The 26370-nt window shown below is 43.1% G+C and overlaps 1 protein-coding gene across 1 annotated transcript in view; it reads left to right on the forward strand.

Annotated features, from left to right (window-relative positions):
* The window catches only part of LOC311144616 (zinc finger MIZ domain-containing protein 2-like), a 92327-nt gene that overhangs the window by 52244 nt on the left and 13713 nt on the right, over nucleotides 1–26370 (forward strand). The window contains exons 13-16 of the mRNA XM_084180654.1: nucleotides 2538–2695; nucleotides 3057–3124; nucleotides 3264–3332; nucleotides 7605–7849. Coding sequence (XP_084036780.1) covers nucleotides 2538–2695; nucleotides 3057–3124; nucleotides 3264–3332; nucleotides 7605–7849 — 540 coding nt within the window. The remainder of the gene's footprint in view (nucleotides 1–2537; nucleotides 2696–3056; nucleotides 3125–3263; nucleotides 3333–7604; nucleotides 7850–26370) is intronic.

Consider the following 26370-nt stretch of genomic DNA (forward strand, 5'->3'; position numbering starts at 1 on the left):
TTTGTGGAGCTATGAAGACATTCTCTCCCGCGAGTCACAGCTCCCTTATGGCTAAAGCAAGTGTGAAAAACATGGTAACATACAGTACATTTGTGCTTTAGTAGTAACTAAATACTGCACTCTGACCCACAAAACGTATTTGCTAGATTCATGATAGTGTTGTTAGACAAAACATTATGTAGTTTTATTGGAATTTGCAGCTGTTGTTGGTAAATAATTAATCAGCCAGCTTCTGACATGACTTAATGGCGCTAGAAAGAGAGCAGTTGATGGGTTACTAAAACCGCTCTATCTACTGGTTGGTAGACGCTATTCCTAATCCGTTTTCGGATTTGAAAAGCGGAGAAGTAGGGGAAAAGGTTAGGAAAATGTGGTACTGCAGTTAGTAAAACAGCTGTATTGTTAGATCCATAGTGGACATTTTGGATCAGCAAACAGATTTCAATAGCAGAGAAATAGAAGAAGATTTCATACGCTCTAACTTTTTGTCGAACTTGTTGGAGCAGTGGACAAAACGGCAGTTGTTTGCAAAAAAGTTACAGAAAATGTTGTTGATGCGGTTACTAAACAGCTGTAACTTTTGATCAGAATACAATGTTTTGTTCAAACGCCTGATTTGAGTAGCAGAAAGGTAGAAGATGTAAACGCTCTGGCTTTTTGTGTTTAAGTTGTTGCAAAGTGGGCAAAGTAGCTGATTTGTGTCAAAAGTTGCATGATTGCATTTACAGTGAATGGAAATTGGAAGTAATGTCACAATGGGGCCTTTTAGAATCTTGAGGAAATCCCATGTAAGTGGATGGAGGAAAAAAATTAGGACAAAAAAATGTATAACATCAAAAGTATAAAATATATAAAAAAGTTGTATACAAGCAGAAGAAGAGTCAAAGATTTAGAATGGGACGTTTGCTTTTCAAGTCCCATTAATAATAATAACTACACTGAACAAAAATATAAACGCAACATGTAAAGTGTTGGTCCCATTCTTCATGAGCTGAAATAAAAGATCCAAGAAATGTTCTATACGCACAAAAAGCTTTTTTCGCTCACATTTTGGCCACAAATTTGTGTAAATCCCTGTTAGTGAGCAGCCAAGAGAATCCATCCACCTGACAGGTGTGGCATATCAAGAAGCTAATCAGCATGGTCATTACACAGGTGCACCTTGTGCTGGGACAATAAAAGGCCACTCTAAAATGTGCCGTTTGTCACACAACACAATGCCACAGATGTCTCAAGTTTTGAGGGAGCATGCAAGCTTCCCCTTTTTTCCTCCAAACATAACGATGGTCATTATGGCCAAATAGTTAAATTTTTGTTTCATCAGACCAGACGACATTTCTCCAAAAAGTACGATATTTGTCCCCATGTGCAGTTGCAAACCGTAGTCTGGCTTTTGTATGGCGGTTTTGGAGCAGTGGCTTCTTCCTTGCTGAGCGGCCTTTCAGGTTATGTTGATATAGGACTCGTTTTACTGTGGATATAGATACTTTTGTACCGGATTCCTCCAGCATCTTTACAAGGTCCTTTGCAGTTGTTCTGGGATTGACTTTTCGCACCAAAGTACGTTCATCTCTAGTACGTTCATCTCGCAGGCTGTTTTAAACTACTCGCGGGCCGCAAATGTTTGGTTTGATAACAAACAATCTTGTTTAGTCATGTTTGTTACCTAGCTAGCTAACAACCAGGTAACTTAGCTATGCACAAATTTGGATGGCATAGGAAAAACGGAAAAGGAATAGATAGCCTACTCAAGAGATGCTTCAAGGGTAGGATGCATATTCCTAATCAATGTAATTCTAAGCTATATCTGAATCAGATATCTATTTTTTTCTTCTGGTGTTCCTTAAATTCAGTTTGGTGCCTAACTTTTGGGAGCAGTGTGTGTGAGTGAGTGTGAGAGAAAGAGAGAGTGGTGTGTGTGTTTCTGACAGCTGGTACCACCGTTTACCAGCTGTCACTTTTTGCAACTGGGGGGCATTAATACGTAAGGTCAGGTCATAGGTTAGGTTTAGGTAAGACGATCTCTTTTTTATTTAATTTATGATAAAGTCAATCTCAATGTGACTTGGATTTAAAAGGAATAGCACTGAGTCTGGTACAAAATATATGGTGGAAGGAAACTCTCTCTCGCCCATGTTTACATCAATCCAAAACTTGTTAACTTTAGTATTACATGTAAGAAGAATCAAGTTAGCTTCCTAGACGATTTTTTCCCCTGTTAGCTAGTGATAGTGATACACAAACTAGGCCTGTTTGAAACATCGCCATCTCCTGGCAGCATTTACCTGCCAGATTCAGTAGCTTGAAACCCCCCCTAAGTTTAGAAAGAAAACTAAAACTGAAAATAGTTCATGATGGTTTTTATTTTAGTTCGTTTTGGAGTCAGAGTATAGCTTTTGTTTTTCAAACGGGTTTGTTAATTATTTTATTTCAGTTTGCTAAATCGTTTTTTCGTGATTAGTTTTAGTTTACTATAATAATCTTGCCGCATAGCCTCTGGGTCTCTAAATTCACTGTCTCTCCCTTCCCCATTGCAGTCAAGAGGACCTTCAGCAGTGGCACCATCCCAGGGACGCCGGGAATGAACGGGGAAGATGGGGTGGAGCAGACGGCCATCAGGGTGTCCCTCAAGTGCCCCATCACCTTCCGCCGCATTCAGCTGCCAGCGCGGGGCCACTACTGCAGGCACATACAGGTCAGTACTCGCACGACACAGCTCGGCTCCACTAACACTGCCCCCTCCGAATGGAAAAACAACATAGTTGTTGCATCTGAAATGGCACCCTATTCCCTATATAGTGCACTACTTTTGACCAGGGTGTAATTTCAGAAGCAGCCAGTGTTGATTCCCCCCCCCCCCCCCCCGTTCCCTGGAGGTAGGCTATCCAGCGCTTGAGTGCTGAGGAAGTCACATGTCAGAGCTCTACACATGAGGTGTGAGGGGTTGTGAGAGACGGATCAATATTATGTTGCCGTATCAGGATGGTGATGACGAGGAAGCTAAAGATTTTCCAGCTAAAGCTACTATCTCTCTCTCTCTCTCGACCTGGTTGTAGTGTTTCGACCTTGAGTCCTACCTGCAGCTGAACTGTGAGAGGGGGACCTGGCGCTGTCCTGTGTGCAAGTAAGTTAGAATACTAGACTACTCCACTATGCCCTGAGATCTGTAATGAGATGGGGAATAAACCTTGCAGGGTTCAGGAAAATGTAAGCTCACTACTACTATGTTGAATCAAATCAAATCTGTCCTTTCCCCCTTGCAGTAAGACAGCTCTACTGGAGGGGCTAGAGGTGGACCAGTACATGTTGGGGATTCTTATCTATATTCAGAAGTAAGAAACAACTCCCCCATGTCATGCTGACTTGTAGCTGATCAATTGTGCTTTATATTCCTTTTCCCATATTACTCTCCCTTTCTTATTATTCTTTCCCCCCCAATCCTCTCACTTATGGGGGGTCCGAAACTATTGACATCCTTGATAAAGATGAGCAATAATGGCTGTATAAAATAAATAATTCAAATACTGAGCTGTATACAAAATACTTTTTGGGAAATTATATCATTTTACATTTATTGTTTATTATTATTTTTTAAACTAATACAATTGCTCAGAGAAAAATATTTTGTTTAACAAGTAATATGTTATCAAAAAGGTAGGGGTCAAAATTATTCTTAGAAATAAAGTAGTCAAGTTTAGTATTTGGTCCCATATTCCTAGCACGTAATGACTACATCAAGGTTGTGACGCTGCAAACTTGTTGAATGATTTATCAGTTTGTTTTTATTTTTTAAAGATGATTTTGTTACCAATCGAAATTAATGGTAAATAATGTAGCGTGTCATTTTGGAGTCACTTTTATTGTAAATAAGAATATAATATGTTTCTAAACACTTCTACATTAATGTGGATGTTACCATGATTCATCATATCCCCAAGACATGCTAACCTCTCACCATTAACATTAACAGGGGAGGTTAGCATGTCTATGATCTTTGACCCTCTAAAATGTGAGTAATTATATTATTTTATACTAACACAATTGCTCAACAAGTAATATTATTTTTTTATCGAAAAGGTAGGGGTCAAAACTATTGACACCGCTAAAGATTTTTATAAAGTAGTAAAAAGTTAGAGGATCAAAGATCATACCCCCAAGACATGCTAACCTCCTCTTTTATTGTTCATGGTGAGAGGTTAGCATGTCTTGGGGGTATGATCTTTTTGATCGCATATAAATGTTTATTACACTGAACAAAAATATAAACACAACATGAGCAGAAATAAAAGATCCCAGCAATTTTCAATACGCACAAAAAGTGTATTTCTCTAAAATGTTATGCACAAATTTGTTTACATCCCTGTTAGTGAGCATTTCTCCTTTGCCAAGATAATCCATACACCTGACAGGTGTGGCATATCAAGAAGCTGATTAAACAGCATGATCATTACACAGGTGCACCTTGTGCTGGGGACAATAAATGGCCACTCTAAAATGTGCAGTTTTGTCACACAACACAATGCCACAGATGCCTCAGGTTTTGAGGGAGCGTGCAATTGGCCTGCTGACTGCAGGATTGTCCACCAGAGCTGTTGCCAGAGAATTGAATGTACATTTCTCTACCATCAGCTGCCTCCGACGTTGTTTTAGAGAATTTGGCAATACGTCCAACCGGCCTCACAAGCGCAGACCACGTGTAACCACGCCAGCCCAGGACCTCTACATCCGGCTTCTTCACCTGCGGGATCGTCTGAGACCAGCCACCTGGACAGCTGATGAAACTGTGGATTTGCACAACCAAAGAATTTCTGCACAAACTGAAACCGTCTCATTGAAGCTCATCTACATGGTTGGCGTCCTCACCAGGGACTTGACCTGACTGCAGTTCGGCGTCGTAACCGACTTCAGTGAGCAAATGCTCACCTTCGATGGCCACTGGCACGCTGGAGAAGTGTGCTCTTCACGGATGAATCCCGGTTTCGATTGTACCAGGCCGATGGCAGACCGCATGTATGGCGTCATGTGGGTGAGCGGTTTGCTGATATCAACATTGTGAAGGGAGTGCCCCATGGTGGCGGTGGGGTTATGGTATGGGCAGGCATAAGCTACGGACAACGAACACAATTGCATTTTATCGATGGCAATTTGAATGCACAGAGATACCGTGACGAGATCCTGAGGCCCATTGTCGTGCCATTCATCCGCCGCCATCATCTCATGTTTCAGAATGATAATGCACGGCCCCATGTCGCAAGGATCTGTACACAATTCCTGAAAGCTGAAAATGTCCCAGTTCTTCCATGGGCTGCATACTCACCAGACATGTCACAGATTGAGCATGTTTGGGATGCTTTGGATCAACGTGTACGACAGTGTGTTCCAGTTGCCACCAATATCCAGCAACTTCGCACAGCCATTGAAGAGGAGTGGGACAACATTCCACTGGCCACAATCAACAGCCTGATTATATTTACATTTACATTTTAGTCATTTAGCAGACGCTCTTATCCAGAGCGACTTACAGGAGCAATTAGGGTTAAGTGCCTTGCTCAAGGGCACATTTACGTCATTTAGCAGACGCTCTTATCCAGAGCGACTACAAATTGGTGCATTCACCCTATAGCCAGTGGGATAACCACTTTACAATTATCCTTTTATTTTTTTTATTTTTTGGGGGGGGGGGGGGGGGGGGTAGAAGGATTACTTTATCCTATCCCAGGTGTTCCTTAAAGAGGTGGGGTTTCAATTGTCTCCGGAAGGTGGTGAGTGACTCCGCTGTCCTGGCGTCGTGAGGGAGCTTGTTCCACCATTGGGGTGCCAGAGCAGCGAACAGTTTTGACTGGGCTGAGCGGGAACTATGCTTCCGCAGAGGAAGGGGAGCCAGCAGGCCAGAGGTGGATGAACGCAATGCCCTCGTTTGGGTGTAGGGACTGATCAGAGCCTGAAGGTACGGAGGTGCCGTTCCCCTCACTGCTCCATAGGCAAGCACCATGGTCTTGTAACGGATGCGAGCTTCAACTGGAAGCCAGTGGAGTGTGCGGAGGAGGGGGGTGACGTGAGAAAACTTGGGAAGGTTGAACACCAGACGGGCTGCGGCATTCTGGATGAGTTGTAGGGGTTTAATGGCACAGGCAGGGAGCCCAGCCAACAGCGAGTTGCAGTAATCCAGACGGGAGATGACAAGTGCCTGGATTAGGACCTGTGCCGCTTCCTGTGTAAGGCAGGGTCGTACTCTCCGAATGTTGTAGAGCATGAACCTGCAGGATCGGGTCACCGCCTTGATGTTAGCGGAGAACGACAGGGTGTTGTCCAGGGTCACGCCAAGGCTCTTCGCACTCTGGGAGGAGGACACAACGGAGTTGTCAACCGTGATGGCGAGATCATGGAACGGGCAGTCCTTCCCCGGGAGGAAGAGCAGCTCCGTCTTGCCAGGGTTCAGCTTGAGGTGGTGATCCGTCATCCATACTGATATGTCGGCCAGACATGCAGAGATGCGATTCGCCACCTGGTTATCAGAAGGGGGAAAGGAGAAGATTAGTTGTGTATCGTCAGCGTAGCAATGATAGGAGAGGCCATGTGAGGATATGACAGAGCCAAGTGACTTGGTGTATAGGGAGAAAAGGAGAGGGCCTAGAACTGAGCCCTGGGGGACACCAGTGGTGAGAGCACGTGGTGCGGAGACAGCTTCTCGCCACGCCACTTGGTAGGAGCAACCGGTCAGGTAGGACGCAATCCAGGAGTGAGCCGCGCCGGAGATGCCCAGCTCGGAGAGGGTGGAGAGGAGGATCTGATGGTTCACTGTATCAAAGGCAGCAGACAGGTCTAGAAGGACAAGAGCAGAGGAGAGAGAGTTAGCTTTAGCAGTGCGGAGAGCCTCCGTGACACAGAGAAGAGCAGTCTCAGTTGAATGACCAGTCCTGAAACCTGACTGGTTTGGATCAAGAAGGTCATTCTGAGAGAGATAGTAAGAGAGTTGGCTAAAGACGGCACGCTCAATAGTTTTGGAAAGAAAAGAAAGAAGGGATACTGGTCTGTAGTTGTTGACATCAGTGGGATCGAGTGTTGGTTTTTTGAGAAGGGGTGCAACTCTGATCACCTCTATGCGAAGGAGATGTGTCGCGCTGCATGAGGCAAATTATGGTCACACCAGATACTGACTGGTTTTCTGATCCACGACGCCCCTAAGTTTTTTAAAGGTATCTGTTACCAATAGATGCATATCTGTATTCCCAGTCGTGAAATACATAGATTAGGGCCTAATGAGTTTATTTCAATTGACTGATTTCATTATATGAACTGTAACTCAGTAAAATCTTTGAAATTGTTGCATGTTGCATTTATTTTTGTTCAGTGTATTTATTTTATTCAGTCATTATTGCTCATTTTCATCAAGAGTTTCAATTTCGGACCCCACTGTAAATCTCTCACAAAACACCACACCACAGTTGCATCCCAAATGGCATCCTATTCCCTATATGATGCACTGCACTTTTTACCAAAGCCCATAGGGCCCTGGTCAAAAGTAGTGCGCTATATAGGGAATAAGGTGCTATTTCATACGCAGCCATGTATCTAAAACGTTCACTTCTGAATTGTACACGCAGCTCGGAATATGAGGAGATCTCTATTGACCCGGTGTGCAGCTGGAAGCCCATTCCCATCAAACCCGACCTTCACATCAAAGAGGAGCCGGATGGGCCAGCACTGAAGCGCTGCCGCACCCTGAGCCCCAGTCACATGATCCTGCCTAGTGTCATGGAGATGATCGCCACCCTGGGCCGAGCCTCGTCGCCCTACCCCTCCATGCCAGCAGGGGTAAATGGCAGCACTCCGGACTACCCCAGCCAAGGTAGACTCACTAGCTCCTCTCATTCTAAATATGTTTGGTGCCAACATTCCACTCCTTGTACTCTGTGTCATTGCCAAACCTGTTTTGCATGACAAGGAGTGACAAGTTGGCACAAAGAGACTGGTATACCGAGGCTACTTCAAGCACAAAATCACAATCTAAAACCTTCATCAAAGGCATTGGGTAGAAGTCAATTGATCCACAATAAAAGTAATTTTATATAGACAGTATCTTAAATGACTGCATTTTCATGAATTTTATTATATATGGACAGTATGGACTGGATACGGAAGTGGAGGTAGAAATAGACGTCACTTTCCCAGCCAACAACAACCCACAAACCAGGGTCGTGTCCAGTAGGCATGAAATGGAAGAAAATAAATGAACACAACCTAGAGTTTATTCACTAGAGAACAGTTCTGCCGTCTTTCCCGTAGTGTACAGTCGTGGTCAAAAGTTCACATAGTTCGCTGCTTCAGTGTTATGAGATATTTTTGTCAGATGTTACTATGGTATACTGAAGTATAATTACAAGCATTCCATAAGTGTCAAAGGCTTTTATTGACAATTGCATTAAGTTAATGCAAAGAGTCAGTATTTGCAGTGTTGACCCTTCTTTTTCAAGACCTCTGCAATCCGCCCTGGCATGCTGTCAATTAACTTCTGGGCCACATCCTGACTGAAGGCAGCCCATTCTTGCATAATCAATGCTTGGAGTTTGTCAGAATTTGTGGGTTTTTGTTTGTCCACCCGCCTCATGAGGATCGACCACAGGTTTTCAATGGGATTAAGGTCTGGGGAGTTTCCTGGACATGGACCCAAAAAGTCGATGTTTTGTTCCCCGAGCCACTTAGTTATCACTTTTGCCTTATGGCAAGGAGCTCCATCATGCTGAAAAAGGCATTGTTCGTCACAAAACTGTTCAAATCAAATCAAATCAAGTTTTATTGGCCACATTCACCGAATACAACAGGTGTAGACATTACAGTGAAATGCTTACTTACAGCCCTTAACCAACAATGCATTAATTTTTTTAATAAAAAAGTAAAATAAAACAAGAACAACAAAAAAGTGTTGAGAAAAAAAGAGCAGAAGTAAAATAAAATAACAGTAGGGGGGGTACCGGTGCAGAGTCAATGTGCGGGGGCACCAGCTAGTTGAGATAATATGTACATGTGGGTAGAGTTAAAGTTACTATGCATAAATAATTAGCAGAGTAGCAGCAGCGTAAAAAGATGGGGTGGGGGTGGGGGGGCAGTGCAAATAGTCCGGGTAGCCATGATTAGCTGTTCAGGAGTCTTGTGGCTTGGGGGTAGAAGCTGTTGAGAAGTCTTTTGGACCTAGACTTGGCACTCCGGTACCGCTTGCCGTGCGGTAGCAGAGAGAACAGTCTATGACTAGGGTGGCTGGAGTCTTTGACAATTTTGAGGGCCTTCCTCTGACACCGCCTGGTATAGAGGTCCTGGATGGCAGGAAGCTTGGCCCCAGTGATGTACTGGGCCGTACGCACTACCCTCTGTAGTGCCTTGCGGTCGGAGGCCGAGCAGTTGCCATACCAGGCGGTGATGCAACCAGTCAGGATGCTCTCGATGGTGCAACCTTAGAATCTTTTTGAGGATCTGAGGACCCATGCCAAATCTTTTCAGTCTCCTGAGGAGGAATAGGCTTTGTCGTGCCCTCTTCACGACTGTCTTGGTGTGTTTGGACCATGATAGTTTGTTGGTGATGTGGACACCAAGGAACTTGAAGCTCTCAACCTGTTCCACTACAGCCCCGTCGATGAGAATGGGGGTGTGCTCAGTCCTCTTTTTTTTCCTGTAGTCCACAATCATCTCCTTTGTCTTGGTCACGTTGAGGGAGAGGTTGTTATCCTGGCACCACACGGCCAGGTCTCTGACCTCCTCCCTATAGGCTGTCTCATCGTTGTCGGTGATCAGGCCTACCACTGTTGTATCGTCTGCAAACTTAATGATGGTGTTGGAGTCGTGCCTGGCCATGCAGTCATGAGTGAACAGGGAGTACAGGAGGGGACTGAGCACGCACCCCTGAGGGGCCCCCGTGTTGAGGATCAGTATGGCAGATGTGTTGTTACCTACTCTTACCACCTGGGGGCGGCCCGTCAGGAAGTCCAGGATCCAGTTGCAGAGGGAGGTGTTTAGTCCCAGGATCCTTAGCTTAGTGATGAGCTTTGAGGGCACTATGGTGTTGAATGCTGAGCTGTAGTCAATGAATAGCATTCTCACGTAGGTGTTCCTCTTGTCCAGGTGGGAAAGGGCAGTGTGGAGTGCAATAGAGATTGCATCATCTGTGGATCTGTTGGGGCGGTATGCAAATTGGAGTGGGTCTAGGGTTTCTGGGATAATGGTGTTGATGTGAGCCATGACCAGCCTTTCAAAGCACGGCTACAGACGTCAGTGCTACGGGTCGGTTGTCATTTAGGCAGGTTATCTTAGGGTCCTTAGGCACGGGGACTATGGTGGTCTACTTGAAACATGTTGGCATTACAGACTCAGTCAGGGACATGTTGAAAATGTCAGTGAAGACACTTGCCAGTTGGTCAGCACATGCTCGGAGTACACGTCCTGGTAATCCGTCTGGCCCTGCAGCCTTGTGAATGTTGACCTGCTTAAAAGTCTTACTCACATTGGCTACGGAGAGCGTGATCACATAGTCATCCGGAACAGCTGGTGCTCTCATGCATGCTTCAGTGTTGCTTGCCTCGAAGCGAGCATAGAAGTGGTTTAGCTCGTCTGGAAGTCTTGTGTCACTGGGCAGCTCGCGGCTGTGCTTCCCTTTGTAGTCTGTAATAGTTTTCAAGCCCTGCCACATCCAACGAGCGTCAGAGCCGGTGTAGTACGATTCAAACTTAGTCCTGTATTGACTCTTTGCCTGTTTGATGGTTCGTCGGAGGGCATAGCGGGATTTCTTATAAGCGTCCGGGTTAGAGTCCCGCTCCTTGAAAGCGGCAGCTCTACCCTTTAGCCCTGTACCTTTTGAAGAATATCAGTCTGTCCCTGATGTTTTTCCTGGAGATAAGTGGCTTCTTTGCTGCCATTTCTTGACCCCTGGCCATCCTCCAAAAGTCTTCGCCTCACTGTGGGTGCAGATACACTCACACCTGCCTGCTGCCATTCCTGAGCAAGCTCTGCACTGGTGGTGCCCCAATCCCGCAGCTGAATCAACTTTAGGAGACGGTCCTGGCACTTTGCTGGACTTTCTTGGGCGCCCTGATGCCTTCTTCACAACAATTGAATCTCTCTCCTTGAAGTTCTTGATGATCCGATAAATGGTTGATTTAGGTGCAATCTTACTAGCAGCAATATCCTTGCCTGTGAAGCCCTTTTTGTGCAAAGCAATGATGACGGCACGTGTTTCCTTGCAGGTAACCATGGTTAACAGTCCTCTGTAGCTCAACTGGTAGAGCACGGCGCTTGTAACGCCAAGGTAGTGGGTTCGATCCCCGGGACCACCCATACACAAAAATGTATGCACGCATGACTGTAAGTCGCTTTGGAAAAAAGCGTCTGCTAAATGGCATATTAAATTAAATATTAAATTAAAAATTAAATTAAAAATTAAATTAAATTAAATTAAAATTATTAAAGAACAATGATTTCAAGCACCACCCTCCATTTAAAGCTTCCAGTCTGTTATTCTAACTCAATCAGCATGACAGAGTGATCTCCAGCCTTGTCCTCGTCAACACTCTCACCTGTGTTAACGAGAGAATCACTGACATGATGGCACCTGGTCCTTTTGTGGCAGGGCTGAAATGCAGTGGAAATGTTTATTTTGGGATTAAGTTCATTTTCATGGCAAAGAGGGACTTTGCAATGAATTGCAATTCATCTGATCACTCTTCATGACATTCTGGAGTATATGCAAATTGCCATCATCAAAACTGAGGCAGCAGACTTTGTGAAAATTAGTGTTTGTGTCATTCTCAAAACATTTGACCACGACTGTATAGATTATATTATTGAGTTAATTGCATGGTTTTTTTTGTGTGAATAACTCGATTAATCACCTTTTTTGAAATAGTTGGACTAATTAAAGATGTTTCCATAAAAAAAAACATCACATTGGGTTGTAGGTATAATATGTTTGAGAGCATTTAATTTTTTAACTCTCTAAATGGTTAAATTAGTGATAAATATATGTAATAATAATAATAATAATATGCCATTTAGCAGACGCTTTTATCCAAAGCGACTTACAGTCATGCGTGCATACATTTTTGTGTATGGGTGGTCCCGGGGATCGAACCCACTACCTTGGCGTTACAAGTGCTGTGCTCTACCAGCTGAGCTACAGAGGACCACTGATGCAATAGTTTGTGAGTGGGCAACATATACTATCATCTTAAATTGACATGTTTAATTATTTTGTCATATGAAATTATTGTATATTGTGCTAATTTCCCTAATGTGGACAGTTTGTTACTACCTTACACAAGCTTGCGTTTTCATCCCATAAAATTGAGTGGAATTACACATCGTTTTTACCTCGATACGTTTATAGTCATCACAATGATGATTGCTTAAAACAGATAAATATCTTTTTTTGTACCGTTGATTTTGTCACACACTGGAATTAGAACCACTTAGAACGCAGAGTTAATTAAATGGCAGGGAAAACTCGGGGCGATCTCTCTATAAAAGTCGCTGGTCACACACCAATACATGGATTTTGACAGTCAAACTATCACTTAAATAGCTGTTGATATCCTATGCCGCATCGTGATTTGTGTAAGTTAACAGAAAAAGTGGTGTTCCGTGATGGCACACTCCCGAAATCAACATCCGACATTCCAAAATATAGATAAAAGCCTTCTTCAAGTTGTCATCTAACCATGCTGATTGGTTAAAACTGCATTCCAGCCGGTGTCTATTCCACAAGTTACCTCTGGCTAAATCTATGACGTTAAAATGCCTATTTTACTCTGTTCCATCCTGCAATCCACTGTTTCATCAGCCCAGGCAAGCAATTAATAAACTTGATCTCCACTATAAAAAGCATCTAGACATGATCTCACATTTCTTTTAGACTAACATTTAGTTTTCAACAGCAGAGATTTGTATCAACCTTGCTGTCTGTCTCCGACATTTGCAACAGTGTTTCAATATTCAAATCTGATCTCCAGGTGTCCCATAGTAATGAACGTGTCGGAACGAGACAGACAGGCAGGCAGCGTTTCTTAGCCAGTCGAAATCATGAATCAGCTGGCATCATGTTTATGGATATTTACAGTGAGGGGAAAAAAGTATTTTGTACGTTTTCCCACTGACAAAGAAATTATCAGTCTATAATTTTAATGGTAGGTTTATTTGAACAGTGAGAGACAGAATAACAACAAAAAAATCATGTAAAAAATGTTATGAATTGATTTGCATTTTAATGAGGGAAATAAGTATTTGACCCATCTGCAAAACATGACTTGGTACTTGGTGGCAAAACCCTTGTTGGCAATCACAGAGGTCAGACGTTTCTTGTAGTTGGCCACCAGGTTTGCACACATCTCAGGAGGGATTTTGTCCCACTCCTCTTTGCAGATCTTCTCCAAATCATTAAGGTTTCGAGGCTGACGTTTGGCAACCCGAACCTTCAGCTCCCTCCACAGATTTTCTATGGGATTAAGGTCTGGAGACTGGCTAGGCCACTCCAGGACCTTAATGTGCTTCTTCTTGAGCCACTCATTTGTTGCCTTGGCCATGTGTTTTGGGTCATTGTCATGCTGGAATACCCATCCACAACCCATTTTCAATGCCCTGGCTGAGGGAAGGAGGTTCTCACCCAAGATTTGACGGTACATGGCCCCGTCCATCGTCCCTTTGATGCGGTGAAGTTGTCCTGTCCCCTTAGCAGAACACCCCCAAAGCATAATGTTTCTACCTCCATGTTTGACATTTTGACATTTTTTACATTTTACTCATTTAGCAGACACTCTTATCCAGAGCGACTTACAGTTAGTGAGTGCATACATTTTTCATACTGGCCCCCCGTGGGAATCGAACCCAAAACCCTGGTGTTGCCAGAGCCATGCTCTACCAACTGAGCTACAGGAGGTCTGTTTGATGGTGGGGATGGTGTTCTTGGGGTCATAGGCAGCATTCCTCCTCCTCCAAACACGGCGAGTTGAGTTGATGTCAAAGAGCTCGATTTTGGTCTCATCTGACCACAACACTTTCACCCAGTTCTCCTCTGAATCATTCAGATGTTCATTGGCAAACTTCAGACGGGCCTGTATATGTGCTTTCTTGAGCAGAGGGACCTTGCGGGCGCTGCAGGATTTCAGTCCTTTACGGCGTAGTGTGTTACAAATTGTTTTCTTGGTGACTATGGTCCCAGCTGCCTTGAGATCATTGACAAGATCTTCCCGTGTAGTTCTGGGCCGATTCCTCACCGTTCTCATGATCATTGCAACTCCACGAGGTGAGATCTTGCATGGAGCCCCAGGCCGAGGGAGATTGACAGTTATTTTGTGTTTCTTCCATTTGCGAATAATCGCACCAACTGTTGTCACCTTCTCACCAAGCTGCTTGGCGATGGTCTTGTAGCCCATTCCAGCCTTGTGTAGGTCTACAATCTTGTCCCTGACATCCTTGGAGAGCTCTTTGGTCTTGGCCATGGTGGAGAGTTTGGAATCTGATTGATTGATTGCTTCTGTGGACAGGTGTCTTTTATACAGGTAACAAGCTGAGATTAGGAGCACTCCTTTTAAGAGTGTGCTCCTAATCTCAGCTCGTTACCTGTATAAAAGACACCTGGGAGCCAGAAATCTTTCTGATTGAGAGGGGGTCAAATACTTATTTCCTTCATTAAAATGCAAATCAATTTATAACATTTTTGACATGCGTTTTTCTGGATTTTTTTGTTGTTATTCTGTCTCTCACTGTTCACAAAAACCTACCATTAAAATTATAGACTGATCATTTCTTTGTCAGTGGGCAAACGTACAAAATCAGCAGGGGATCAAATACTTTTTTCCCTTACTGTACAAAGAAATGTCAATTGAAAAAAGGTCAAACGAAATGAAGTGCAGCTAGTTTGCAGTCTTTCCACCTTCAATTTTAAGTGATTGTGTTGTTAGCTGTGTTATTGGCTTGCTCCTCTGACCAACAGTGTTCTGACGAGTGAGCACATTTTCTATGCCAGGCGAAATCGCGCCTCATTAGCTCATTGTTATGGATGTATCCAAATAAATGTCACTAGAAAACAGCTTAAACAAATACAAATGATGCTACTGTTGTTATTCTGGCTGCACTTTTTGATGTGACTGTAAGTTAGCCGTAGTTGGCTAGCTAGCAAGCAAGGGATGAGAACGTTGCCAGCCAGAATGGCAATGGAACATTTAGAACGAAAGACGGAATGACTGGGTTGCGTCTCTGGCAACGGAACCGATAGAATGAACGACCAGCCGGCTTGGGTAGCAACCCTAGATTTGTGTGGGGACTATATCTTGTGGAAGGATGAAATTGTATGAATAAATTCATAAACAACACCCGTGCTAATGTTACGCCCCTGAAAAAGGGGAGAAATAATCACGAGAGTGACGCAGTTGTTTCCTCACTGAAAACTTTAGTATAATGCTTTTACAAAAATACCACATTTTACAGAACAACAGATCTACAGGAACCAGAGTTTTGTAGGGTACAAAGCTTATTCAAGTCACAACAGCATAAACTGTAATTCACTAAAACATATACAAATGTTTCAATATAACTGTCAAACACAAAGTAGCTTTAGCTCAGTAACCCATAACTACATTTATCAACCATGTCAACAAAGTATTCGAAACACATTATACAAATAACCCCAAATATATTATTAACAGCGCACATGTTCATTCACAATTAGCATAAAATGGCAGCTACTCTCAGTACGAAGCTAATCTTCGCTGCAACCAAGCAGATTTCACTCACAGACGCACCTAATAACTCTCTTCAACTTAACTCTAACTTACTCAAGATGTTACTAACACATACCTTAAACTCTCTTGACATGTTAGCAAGTTATTACATTCAAATTAACTCGTTTTATATCAATAACGTACCTGAAAAAGGGGAGAAATAATCACGAGAGTGATGCAGTTGTTCCCTCACTGAAAACTTTAGTATAATGAGGAAAAAAGACCGCGATTTCCCCAGAAAGTTGGGTGGAGACCAGAGCAATCGATCTCAGGCTCATAGATTAACAGCATTTAGTAGATCACAGATTAACACTTTTACCCTTAAATTAGGCACCACAAAGTAAAGTAGTCAATATAACGTTTACACATTCCTCTTACAATATTTACCCTTTTACACTTGACGGATTTTAACACATTTATGAATTTTATCAATCTCTATGAACTAGTACTGGATGCATGATCTTTTTAACCTTAGATATTTTAAGATCCTTACATACCATGAACTTACTAATACTTTTTAGTGTATAACAGGCTATGAATATGTCCTTTAACCTGTCACACTCTCCCCGACAAAATAAATGTTGTCCCAACATTACCAACATTGTCTTCTTAAACAGTCTATAAGCACTGGACGTAGAAAATCCTCTTCTGTAAGCTAGTCCTTGAGCAGAGGTCAAAGTTCACAGTTCAAATAGAACCAAGAAGTTATATTCACAGTCCATATCTGTTGACCAGGTGTATAAACAGTCCATAAGCAGTCTTTTCTCATACTATTGTCAACAGTCCATCAGTTTTAATGATCTATATGCATAGTCTGCTAATTGTCTCGTGAAAGTCTGTGAAATCAGTCAGTAGTCCATGGTCAAACATGTCAACTCTGTAGCCTCAAGTTTGCTGAAGTCCATACATGTAGGGTGGCTGAAGGTAATATCGCTGTAGTGATGGCAGCCATGGAACCAGTCCTGGTGCAGGGTAGACAGGGAACAGCTGTGGCTGGATACTGTAGCAGGAAGGGATACCAAGCTGATCATAGGTGATACGTCTTGGAGGGTGTCTCTCTCTTTGTGGCAGCTGGTAAGCTGGTTCCTCAGGTTCAGCAGCAGCAGTTAATGAAGGAAAGGCACTTAGTGGACGATCATCAGGCACATTTTCAGCAGGCAAGTTCATCTCCTCAGCAGGCAGTTCTTTAACTGTTGTTTTCTCCTCCAGCTGATTTTCAACAAGAGGCTGTGCTGGTAGCGTATCAGGAACTGGCACCGCAACTGTCTGTTTCACTGGTGGGGGCCTGTTTTCCGACTCTCTCGCTGGTTCAGCATACCTCTCAGGTACTGTAGGAGATGTGGGGACCTGTAGCGGCTCATGATGAAGGTCATATTCATCCCCGCTGTCTTCATCAGAATCTAGAGGCTGTGATCCAGGCTGATGTCTCTTTTTCTTACTTTTGTCATCTTTAGTCATTTCTGGTTGTCTCTCAAAAGGTAAGTGGTCACAGGACATGAGCAGGTTTCTGTGCAGGACCCGGTAGCGTCCCCTACCCTTTTCTGGTCTCAACTCATAAATCGGCAGGTCTGAACCCATTTGTCTCACTACTGTGTGAATTTGATCTTCCCAATAGTTACGGAGTTTGCCTGGTCCTCCTCTTGGTGTCAGGTTTTTAATCAGAACTCGCTCGCCAGGCTGTAGCTTTGAACTCCTAACTTTAGTGTCATAGTACTTCTTACTTCTTTCAGCAGCTTTCTGAGCATTTTCATTTGCAATGGCGTATGCTTCTTCCATTCCTCGTTTCCAGTTCTCCACGTAGTCTCGCTGGTTACTGGAACCTGCCTCTGTGCACAATCCAAAGAACATATCAACTGGAAGCCTGGGTGATCTCCCAAACAGAAGATAAAATGGTGAATAGCCAGTCACTTCGCAACGGGTGCAGTTATAGGCATAAACCAGTTTGTTTAGAGACTCCTTCCAGTTTGACTTTTGTGTCTCAGTTAGTGTCTTTAGCATTTGCAACAATGTTCTGTTCATTCGTTCCACTTGACCGTTCCCCATCGGGTGGTAGGGTGTTGTTCTGGACCCCGCCATGCCACTGAGTTTCTTTAACTGATGGAACAACTGATTTTCGAATTCTCCCCCTTGGTCATGGTGGATGCGGGAGGGGAACCCAAACTTCAGGGCAAAGTCATTGAAGATGAGATTTGCAGCAGTTTTTCCTGACTTTGATGTGGTGGCGTAGGCTTGAGTGAAACGTGTAAAATGATCAACAATCACGAGGATGTACTCATATCCCCCTTTGCATCTGTCGAGATGGAGGAAATCTATACATACCAGTTCAAATGGCTGTGTTGTCACAATGTTTGTCAGAGGAGCTCTTGTTTCATGGCCTGGCTTTTTCTGCTTGACACAGCTACAAGTTTTAGTCACATAGTGCTCAATGTCAGATTGCATATAAGGCCAGAAGAAGCGGTCACGTACTAGTGATACAGTGCGGTCAGTACCTTGGTGTCCCATGTTATTGTGCAACTCTTCCATCACTTTACCTTTGTACTGCTCTGGTAGAACTAACTGCTTGCGGGCTGTAGTGATTCTGTAAAGAATACCATCACTGTCGATTGTCAATTTGTCCCATTCTCTGAATAGGCATTTTGTCTTTGGACTGAAATCCTTTTGCTCTTTAACTGGCGGTTTGGAACCAGACAGCTTGAAATCGAGCACAGGACGGATGACCGGATCAGACTCTTGTGCCTCTCTTATCCCCTCTTTTGGGATCGAGCTGATTGTTGCTGTAGTTGTCTCACCTTCAGCTGATACTGACATAGATGCAGCTGAAATTGACCAAGGCACAAAAGGCTCTTTCTGTACCTCTACTGCTTGTATCGTGGCGGCAATGGTGTCTGGTGGAAGCTCCTCAGAACATTCTCTCATCAGTGACTCTACATCCAGTGGCATCCTCGACAAAGCATCTGCATCACTGTTCTCTCTGCCTGGCCTGTACTTTATTGTAAAGTGGAAATCAGCCAATTCTGCAACCCACCTGGAAGTGGTTGCGTTCAGTTTTGCAGTAGACAGAATGTAGCTGAGCGGGTTGTTATCACTGTATACAGTGAAGGTCGGAGCATAGTACAAATAATCATGGAACTTATCAGTGATTGCCCATTTTAGAGCTAGAAATTCTAGCTTGCCAGAGTGGTAGTGATAGTTCTTCTCAGCTGCTGTTAAGGTTCGAGAGCCATAAGCAATGACCCTAAGTTTCCCATCTTGCTCTTGATAAAGAACTGCTCCCAAGCCTTGGTGTGACGCATCAGTGTGTACAACAAATGGCTGAGTGAAGTCAGGGAAACCTAAGACTGGTGGGTGAAGCAGACACTCAATCAGCTGTTCAAGTGCCTGTTGATGCTGGTCAGTCCACAGGATTGGCTTGTTTGAGGGCACCACATGACTTACTTTCTTTGTTTTTGCTTTCCGTGGGTGGTCAGGTAATTTCTCTGAATCTGCTTTCAGGAGGTCATACAGACAGCTGGCCCTCCTAGAAAAGTCTTTGATGTACTGTCTGTAGTAAGTGAGTAAACCAAGCATTTTTATGAGCTGGCACACAGTCTGTGGTCTGATCTCTTTCAATGCTCTTACTGCTTCAAAATTGTCTGGGTCAACTTTGCTGCCGTCTGCAGACACTATTCTGCCCAAATAACGGACCTGGGGTTTAAAGAGATCACACTTACTTGGCTTGAGTTTGATGCCATACTCTCTGAGACGCTGCAAAACCTTTTGCACATCATTCACATGGCTGTCGAAAGTTTTACTGAAAACTAGCGTGTCGTCCAGATAAGGAATGCAGATGTTGTCCCGGAGCCCTTCCAAACATTCCTCCATACAACGCTGAAAAGCTGCAGGAGCGTTCATGAGGCCGAATGGCATACGTATCCACTCATAGAGTCCCCATGGGGTCACAAATGCTGTCAGTGATCTGCTTTCTTCAGAGATGAACCCTTGGTGATATGCTTTTCCCTGATCTAAAAGGGAGAACCAGGAATTACCACCTAAACTGTCCATGATGTCCTGGACCTGAGGGATGGGCTGGCGGTCGGGATGTGTCTTTCTGTTCAGGTCTCTGTAATCTATACACAACCGGAGGGTCCCGTCCTTCTTCCTAACGCAAACGACAGGTGAAGAATATGAAGAGTTTGACTTCCTAACCCAACCCTGGGCTATGAGGTCATGAAGGTAACCCTTCATCTCCTGATACAGTGGCCTGGGCACTGACATGTATGTGCGCTTGACTGGTTCAGAGTCCTTTAGAGAAATAGTCATTTTCAATCGTTCAATGCAGCCAATGTCATTGTCTGATCTGGAGAAGGAGTGACACTCTTCTCTAAGCATTTTCCTAACAACCTCTCTCTGTTCTTCGGTTAGGTGACTTAAACCTACTGGTGGATCCCACTGTTCAGTAGCAGTACATGGAGTTTGAACACTAGTGTGATTCACTGTGGCTGGGGTGACAGCTTTTTCAAAGACTTGGGCAGGTAACACAGTCATAATGGTTTGTACTGTACCGATTATGGTGCGTCCTAGCAGGGCAATGTCGTGGTCAGTGGGGTTAGAGACATCAAGCATGATAACTGGAAAAACACCTTTCCTAACTCTGACTAGTCTGTCAAAGAACTCAAGTTCATCTGGCCACTGCGGGTTCAGGTCTGGCTGGAAAAGCATTGTCATGTCATCTTTGAAAGGCTGGGAAGCTACACGGCACTCAATCTGAATGCTACTGTGTTTTGGTACAGCAACCTTCTCTTTCTTGGTTTTCACTGCGTATTCATCTGTCTGTTCTGCGCTAACAGCCTGTATAAAAGCCCTCACCTTATTTATTTTGAGGCTTGGGAAAGCTTTTTTCACTGTACTGTACCGTTTAGTCTTTTCGGTCCTTGTCAGGATGTGCTCAATAACATTGAAACCTATGATGGGATGAGATAGGTGACAGCCTTTCATTACCAGCACTGGGATGATCAGTTCCTTCGTTTGGTCAGTTTCAGAGGCTAGCCGAAAAGTTGTTTCAATCCATCCCAGGTACGGCATTTCAGTCCCATTTGCTGCCGTCAATCTTAGATCATCAGGTGAGTCCAGAATTTCTGAAACATCCCTCAGCCTTGCGTTTGGGAGAGATTCCGCTTTCCATCGTTCATCAATGACCGATACCTGAGAGCCTGTGTCCCATAGAGCTTGGAGGTGGTGGCGATTCAGGTGACACTCAACAAGGCACTGTCTACCGACTAGCGAGGTGACCTTATGGGGGTGGCAACCTTGAGCTAGGGATGGTAAAGAGTGGGCATTTTCTTCTGTACAGGAAAGCTTTTCACAGGTAGAGTCAATTTTCAGGTGAGTGCATTTTTCCTTATGTTTAGTCCAATGTTGGTTTTGACATCCTTTGGAACAGTACAGTGTCTCTTCACATGATGAACATTGTTTCAGGTTCTCAAATGACTCTTCTCTGGCACAATTTGCACATTTCTGGGACTTTTTGGTAGCTACGGTTAACACTTGTCCCTCAGCGGTAACCCTTACCCGTTTAAAGGGGCCTCTTTTGATGGTCTGTCTCCCCGGATTTTACATCCAGCTTGAAAATGTTCTCCACTCCCACATCGGAAGCTGTGTGTGCAGCGTGCATCTGTTCTGGCCTGCTGGCAGACAAAACACCTCCTTGGAGCTTGAGCAGAGCGGTTGGTATACAGGTTAGGTGCATATTGATACTGCGCAGGGTCAGGTGCTTGGGGCTGACTGTAGTTGCTGTAATACTGCTGCTGGGAAACAGGTGGCTGGGGGTCCCTATCTGGCCTCCTAACTGGAAGCGGGGCATGGGCATAAGGCGATGACTGAAACATAGGCTGCTGTAATGTCTCCTTAATCTGAGCAATCTCTGCACTGAGACCTTTTAGGGAAGCTACACCTGTCTTAAGTTCAGCTAACTCTGTTAACAGTTCTGCGGGTATCTTAGCTTTGGCTTCCTTCACAGGACACTTTGCAGATGGCGTATCTTCTAACTGGACTACACTTACGGTTGTAGCAGGCTGTGGGGCATTAAAACGCTTTTTGTTTAGTCTTTCTCATTAGCACAAGCAATGTTAAGCTTCTCTAGCAAAACCTCATCTGATGTTTCGCTATCAAGCAGGAGAGGCTGCATGTCTATCCTGATACTGTCACTCTGGAGACCTGTAAGGACTGTGTGTAAACACATGCGCTGGACTAGAGCAGGGTCATACTTAAGCCCTGATTCTGACTCCTGGGACGCAAATAGTACTTTCTGCCTCAAATCTAAGACGCGCATCAGGAAGCTTTGAGGGGTCTCCTTGCTATGCTGTGCTTCTGAAGCTAGCTGTTTGTAAAGCTCTGTTGCACTCTTCTCTTGGAAGTGGGAACGCAGGATGCATCTAAGTGTGGGAAGAGTTAGCTGGGGTTTACCTTCCAAGTAGCTGCGTAGCTGTGAGCCTGGAGAAATAGCCCTGATTACTGCGTCTACTATTTCTACCTCAGGATAGCCTCTGTTAAGTCCATTCTCAATCTGATGGGCAAGGCTGGAAAAAGTCAGTTTATCTTTCTGGCCCGGTTCACCTATCTGACCAGACATTTTTAACTCTTTGCGCCAGTATGAGCCGGGCTGTGCACTGGGTGAGAGCTGCATGCTCCTCTGAAGATGGGCAGGGGAATCACTGGCTTTGTCTGCAGTACTCTGCTCATTTCCCACCCCTTGTTGTGGGGTTACAGTTCTCAGTCCCTCTATTATGTGATGTGTTCTGGCTGTTTCAATATCATGGTCAGTTTGCCCTGTCTTGCTATCTATGCCACTGATCATCTCTGTCATTTTGTCTTTAAGTAGCAATAATTCCGACATGCCGCCATCTTCTAACTCTGCAACTTCCTCTCTTTCAAGGAACATCATAATGTGAGTCATCAATGATATGCGGGATTTGTCTTGAATAACTCTTCTCTGTTCGCCTGATATGTCAAGGAAATCACATACGTCTAGTAACTTGTCTTTAGTCAGGCTGTGCAATTCTCCTACTACCTCTTCCTGTAGTTCTTCCAAGGCGGTTGTCATGTTGACAGGACAGGAGGAACCTTTACTGTGCAGGAGTTGACTCTGAATTAGATGGTCCTTACTGTCTCTGATGGTCTCTCAACGGCCTCAGTTGACACGTACTTAACCCCCAACTTCCAGCTCCCCTCGAACAGCAACACTTTCCTCACTGCAGCCTGCCTGGGTTGTTATGTAGGGATTTAGCTGGCTCAGAATTCAGCGACCAGGATGTGGAAGCCGGACATCTGAGCAGCAATCTCAGCGGTGCCTCCAAAATGTTACGCCCCTGAAAAAGGGGAGAAATAATCACGAGAGTGACGCAGTTGTTTCCTCACTGAAAACTTTAGTATAATGCTTTTACAAAAATACCACATTTTACAGAACAACAGATCTACAGGAACCAGAGTTTTGTAGGGTACAAAGCTTATTCAAGTCACAACAGCATAAACTGTAATTCACTAAAACATATACAAATGTTTCAATGTAACTGTCGAACACAAAGTAGCTTTAGCTCAGTAACCCATAACTACATTTATCAACCATGTCAACAAAGTATTCGAAACACATTATACAAATAACCCCAAATATATTATTAACAGCGCACATGTTCATTCACAATTAGCATAAAATGGCAGCTACTCTCAGTACGAAGCTAATCTTCGCTGCAACCAAGCAGATTTCACTCACACACGCACCTAATAACTCTCTTCAACTTAACTCTAACTTACTCGAGATGTTACTAACACATACCTTAAACTCTCTTGACATGTTAGCAAGTTATTACATTCAAATTAACTCGTTTTATATCAATAACGTACCTGAAAAAGGGGAGAAATAATCACGAGAGTGATGCAGTTGTTTCCTCACTGAAAACTTTAGTATAATGAGGAAAAAAGACCGCGATTTCCCCAGAAAGTTGGGTGGAGACCAGAGCAATCGATCTCAGGCTCATAGATTAACAGCATTTAGTAGATCACAGATTAACACTTTTACCCTTAAATTAGGCACCACAAAGTAAAGTAGTCAATATAACGTTTACACATTCCTCTTACAATATTTACCCTTTTACACTTGACGGATTTTAACACATTTATGAATTTTATCAATCTCTATGAACTAGTACTGGATGCATGATCTTTTTAACCTTAGATATTTTAAGATCCTTACATACCATGAACTTACTAATACTTTTTAGTGTATAACAGGCTATGAATATGTCCTTTAACCTGTCACACTAATATATCCTCCAAACACCGGCTTCGAGGGCATTTTCATTTAATTCCGTGCGTTCTTTGAATAGTGTTAGTTTAAACCGCTCTACACCCCAAACATTTGCCCTCTGTTCTATTGATTTCAGCGTGATATTGATGGAAGTGATTAACCAAAAAAGTGTTGCACTTCAAAATATATCTAGCTGTCTTCTACAAATTGTCCTCTAACCAGTGATGTACACATTATTCCCAGATTCCGTGTGTTTTTTGAGCTGTATTAGTTTTAACAATACGTGCAACCTGATTTACCCCTAAACGATAATGGTTATTTATTGCCACTTGTCAAAACAGGGTTTTTGGTGTGTGTACGGTTTATAAGATGCTTGTTTAAATTAAATAGAAGTAATATCATTACTATTGTTGCACATGTATGTTCAGATAGTACGTTTTAGGTTTTAATATATTACAAACTGTTTCTGGTTATTGATTTGGACACATTAAAAATGTCTTCCGTTTTATGAATATAAATTGAACTTTCAACATCAATTTCCAATGGTATTGTACTTAATCAGGTAAAAACTGCTGAATGAGTCCAAAAACGTTCTGCGATTTGATTTATTTCAATGATATACCAGAAATCACCTAAACGGGTTTGCCCTACCTATCAAGAGGCATTCTGCCATGGCATTGTAAACATTCTCATTTGGTTAGCTAGCTAGCTAACGTTAGCATAACTATCTAGATACTTCTGTGCAAATAACGTTTTTTGTGGTTATTTAAAGAAATGCCTGGGAATGTTTTTATGGTTGAACTTTCTGTACGTTTTCCTTCAATGTTTTTGCTCAAAGCTGCGCACAAGTGGATGTTTAAGCACTAGCTGCTAGACTGCCCAGACCGAGAGCACACAGCCACAGATTATCCATTATATTGATCAGATCGCTCTAACACCAACCACGTTTCCATCCAAAGTTTTTATGCCAGTAAAGTCATACCGTATACATTTTTTTTAACGAAAGCTGTTATGGAAACAGGAAGTTTCAGTACAATTTGTTCGGTCAACATGGTGGGATCTTTTTGTCTGTAAAATTTAATTATGCTAGAAATGGCAGTGGAAACGCCTCTATGCGCAAATATTGATATAATAACCATCATATTGAAGTAAACGTTGAATCATGCGATAATATGGTGTGTTGTCCTCCCAATAGGACTCAGGAAATCATGCAGTTTATTAGGCTACAGATTAAATAAATTATGATGAACTTCACTGGGTGGTGAAAGTGCACGGTGATGAGCTTTGATGCTCCTTTACAATAAATATCGAGGGTCTTATTCTTGTGACATGATGATCGATGCTTGACTGCCGTTTGACAAAAATATATATTCTCACTCTTATCCATAATAATGTTATCATGTAGACTAGCCTACCTGCACATACCCACACTCTGCGAGCTGTTGTCTAGAGCATACGTGCCAAGACCAGAGTAGGCACATTTGCTATTTAACGCAACAGTTGTTGTGACAAGACTATCGGTAGAGTTGAAAATTGGATTGATACACATTGAACTTTAGATTTTGTATTCCATACATGAAAAGTTAAGTGAAAAAGTAAATGTTGTGTGCACTATGTCATCACACACATTTTTATCTGCAACAAGTCAGTTTGGTGGAAACACCACTGGCGGGAAAATGCACATATTTTCTTTATGCAGATTTTTTAATATTCGCATGAAAATCTGTCGCCAACTGAATGGAAACCTAGCTAATGAAAATGAATATCTTCAAAATGGAAGGCAGTCGGTTGGAGGCAAGATCAGGTGGGACCATTGAGAGGGCAAATACGCATGTGAACAACAGGCACGACAGTTTCCACTAGTTGCCACAGCCACAAAGTAAAAATTGGCTATATCATAAAAAATCATAAAAACTAAAATGTGCTTTTTGGCCTTAATTTAAAGGAAAACTCCAACCAAAAACTATATTTTGGTATTTGTTTCATTAGTCCATTGTTGATATAGTCCCAAAATGTTTGCATGTCAGCAATCAAGTTTTCAATCTATGTAACATTCAAAATTCAGAAATCTGTCTCGTAAGATGGCTTTTGCATCATATGATTCTGCGTTTTAAAAATGAATCATACGGGCCAGATTTCTGTATTTTCTATTTGATAAAATAAGCTACACGTAGAGAAGTGGAGATGCGATTAACTCCGTCCAAAAAATATATGGCTTAAAAAATGTCAAACGTTAACTATAAGTAACTCATTAACTTTGACAGCCCTAGAAAATATAAAAAAGGTTTTTGACTGGTTGGCCAATAGCTAAATCACATTTCATAGCAGTTACCT

The sequence above is a fragment of the Coregonus lavaretus genome (genome assembly GCF_964263955.1).
Source record: "Coregonus lavaretus genome assembly, chromosome: 17".
In the NCBI taxonomy this organism is placed as follows: Eukaryota; Metazoa; Chordata; class Actinopteri; order Salmoniformes; family Salmonidae; genus Coregonus; species Coregonus lavaretus.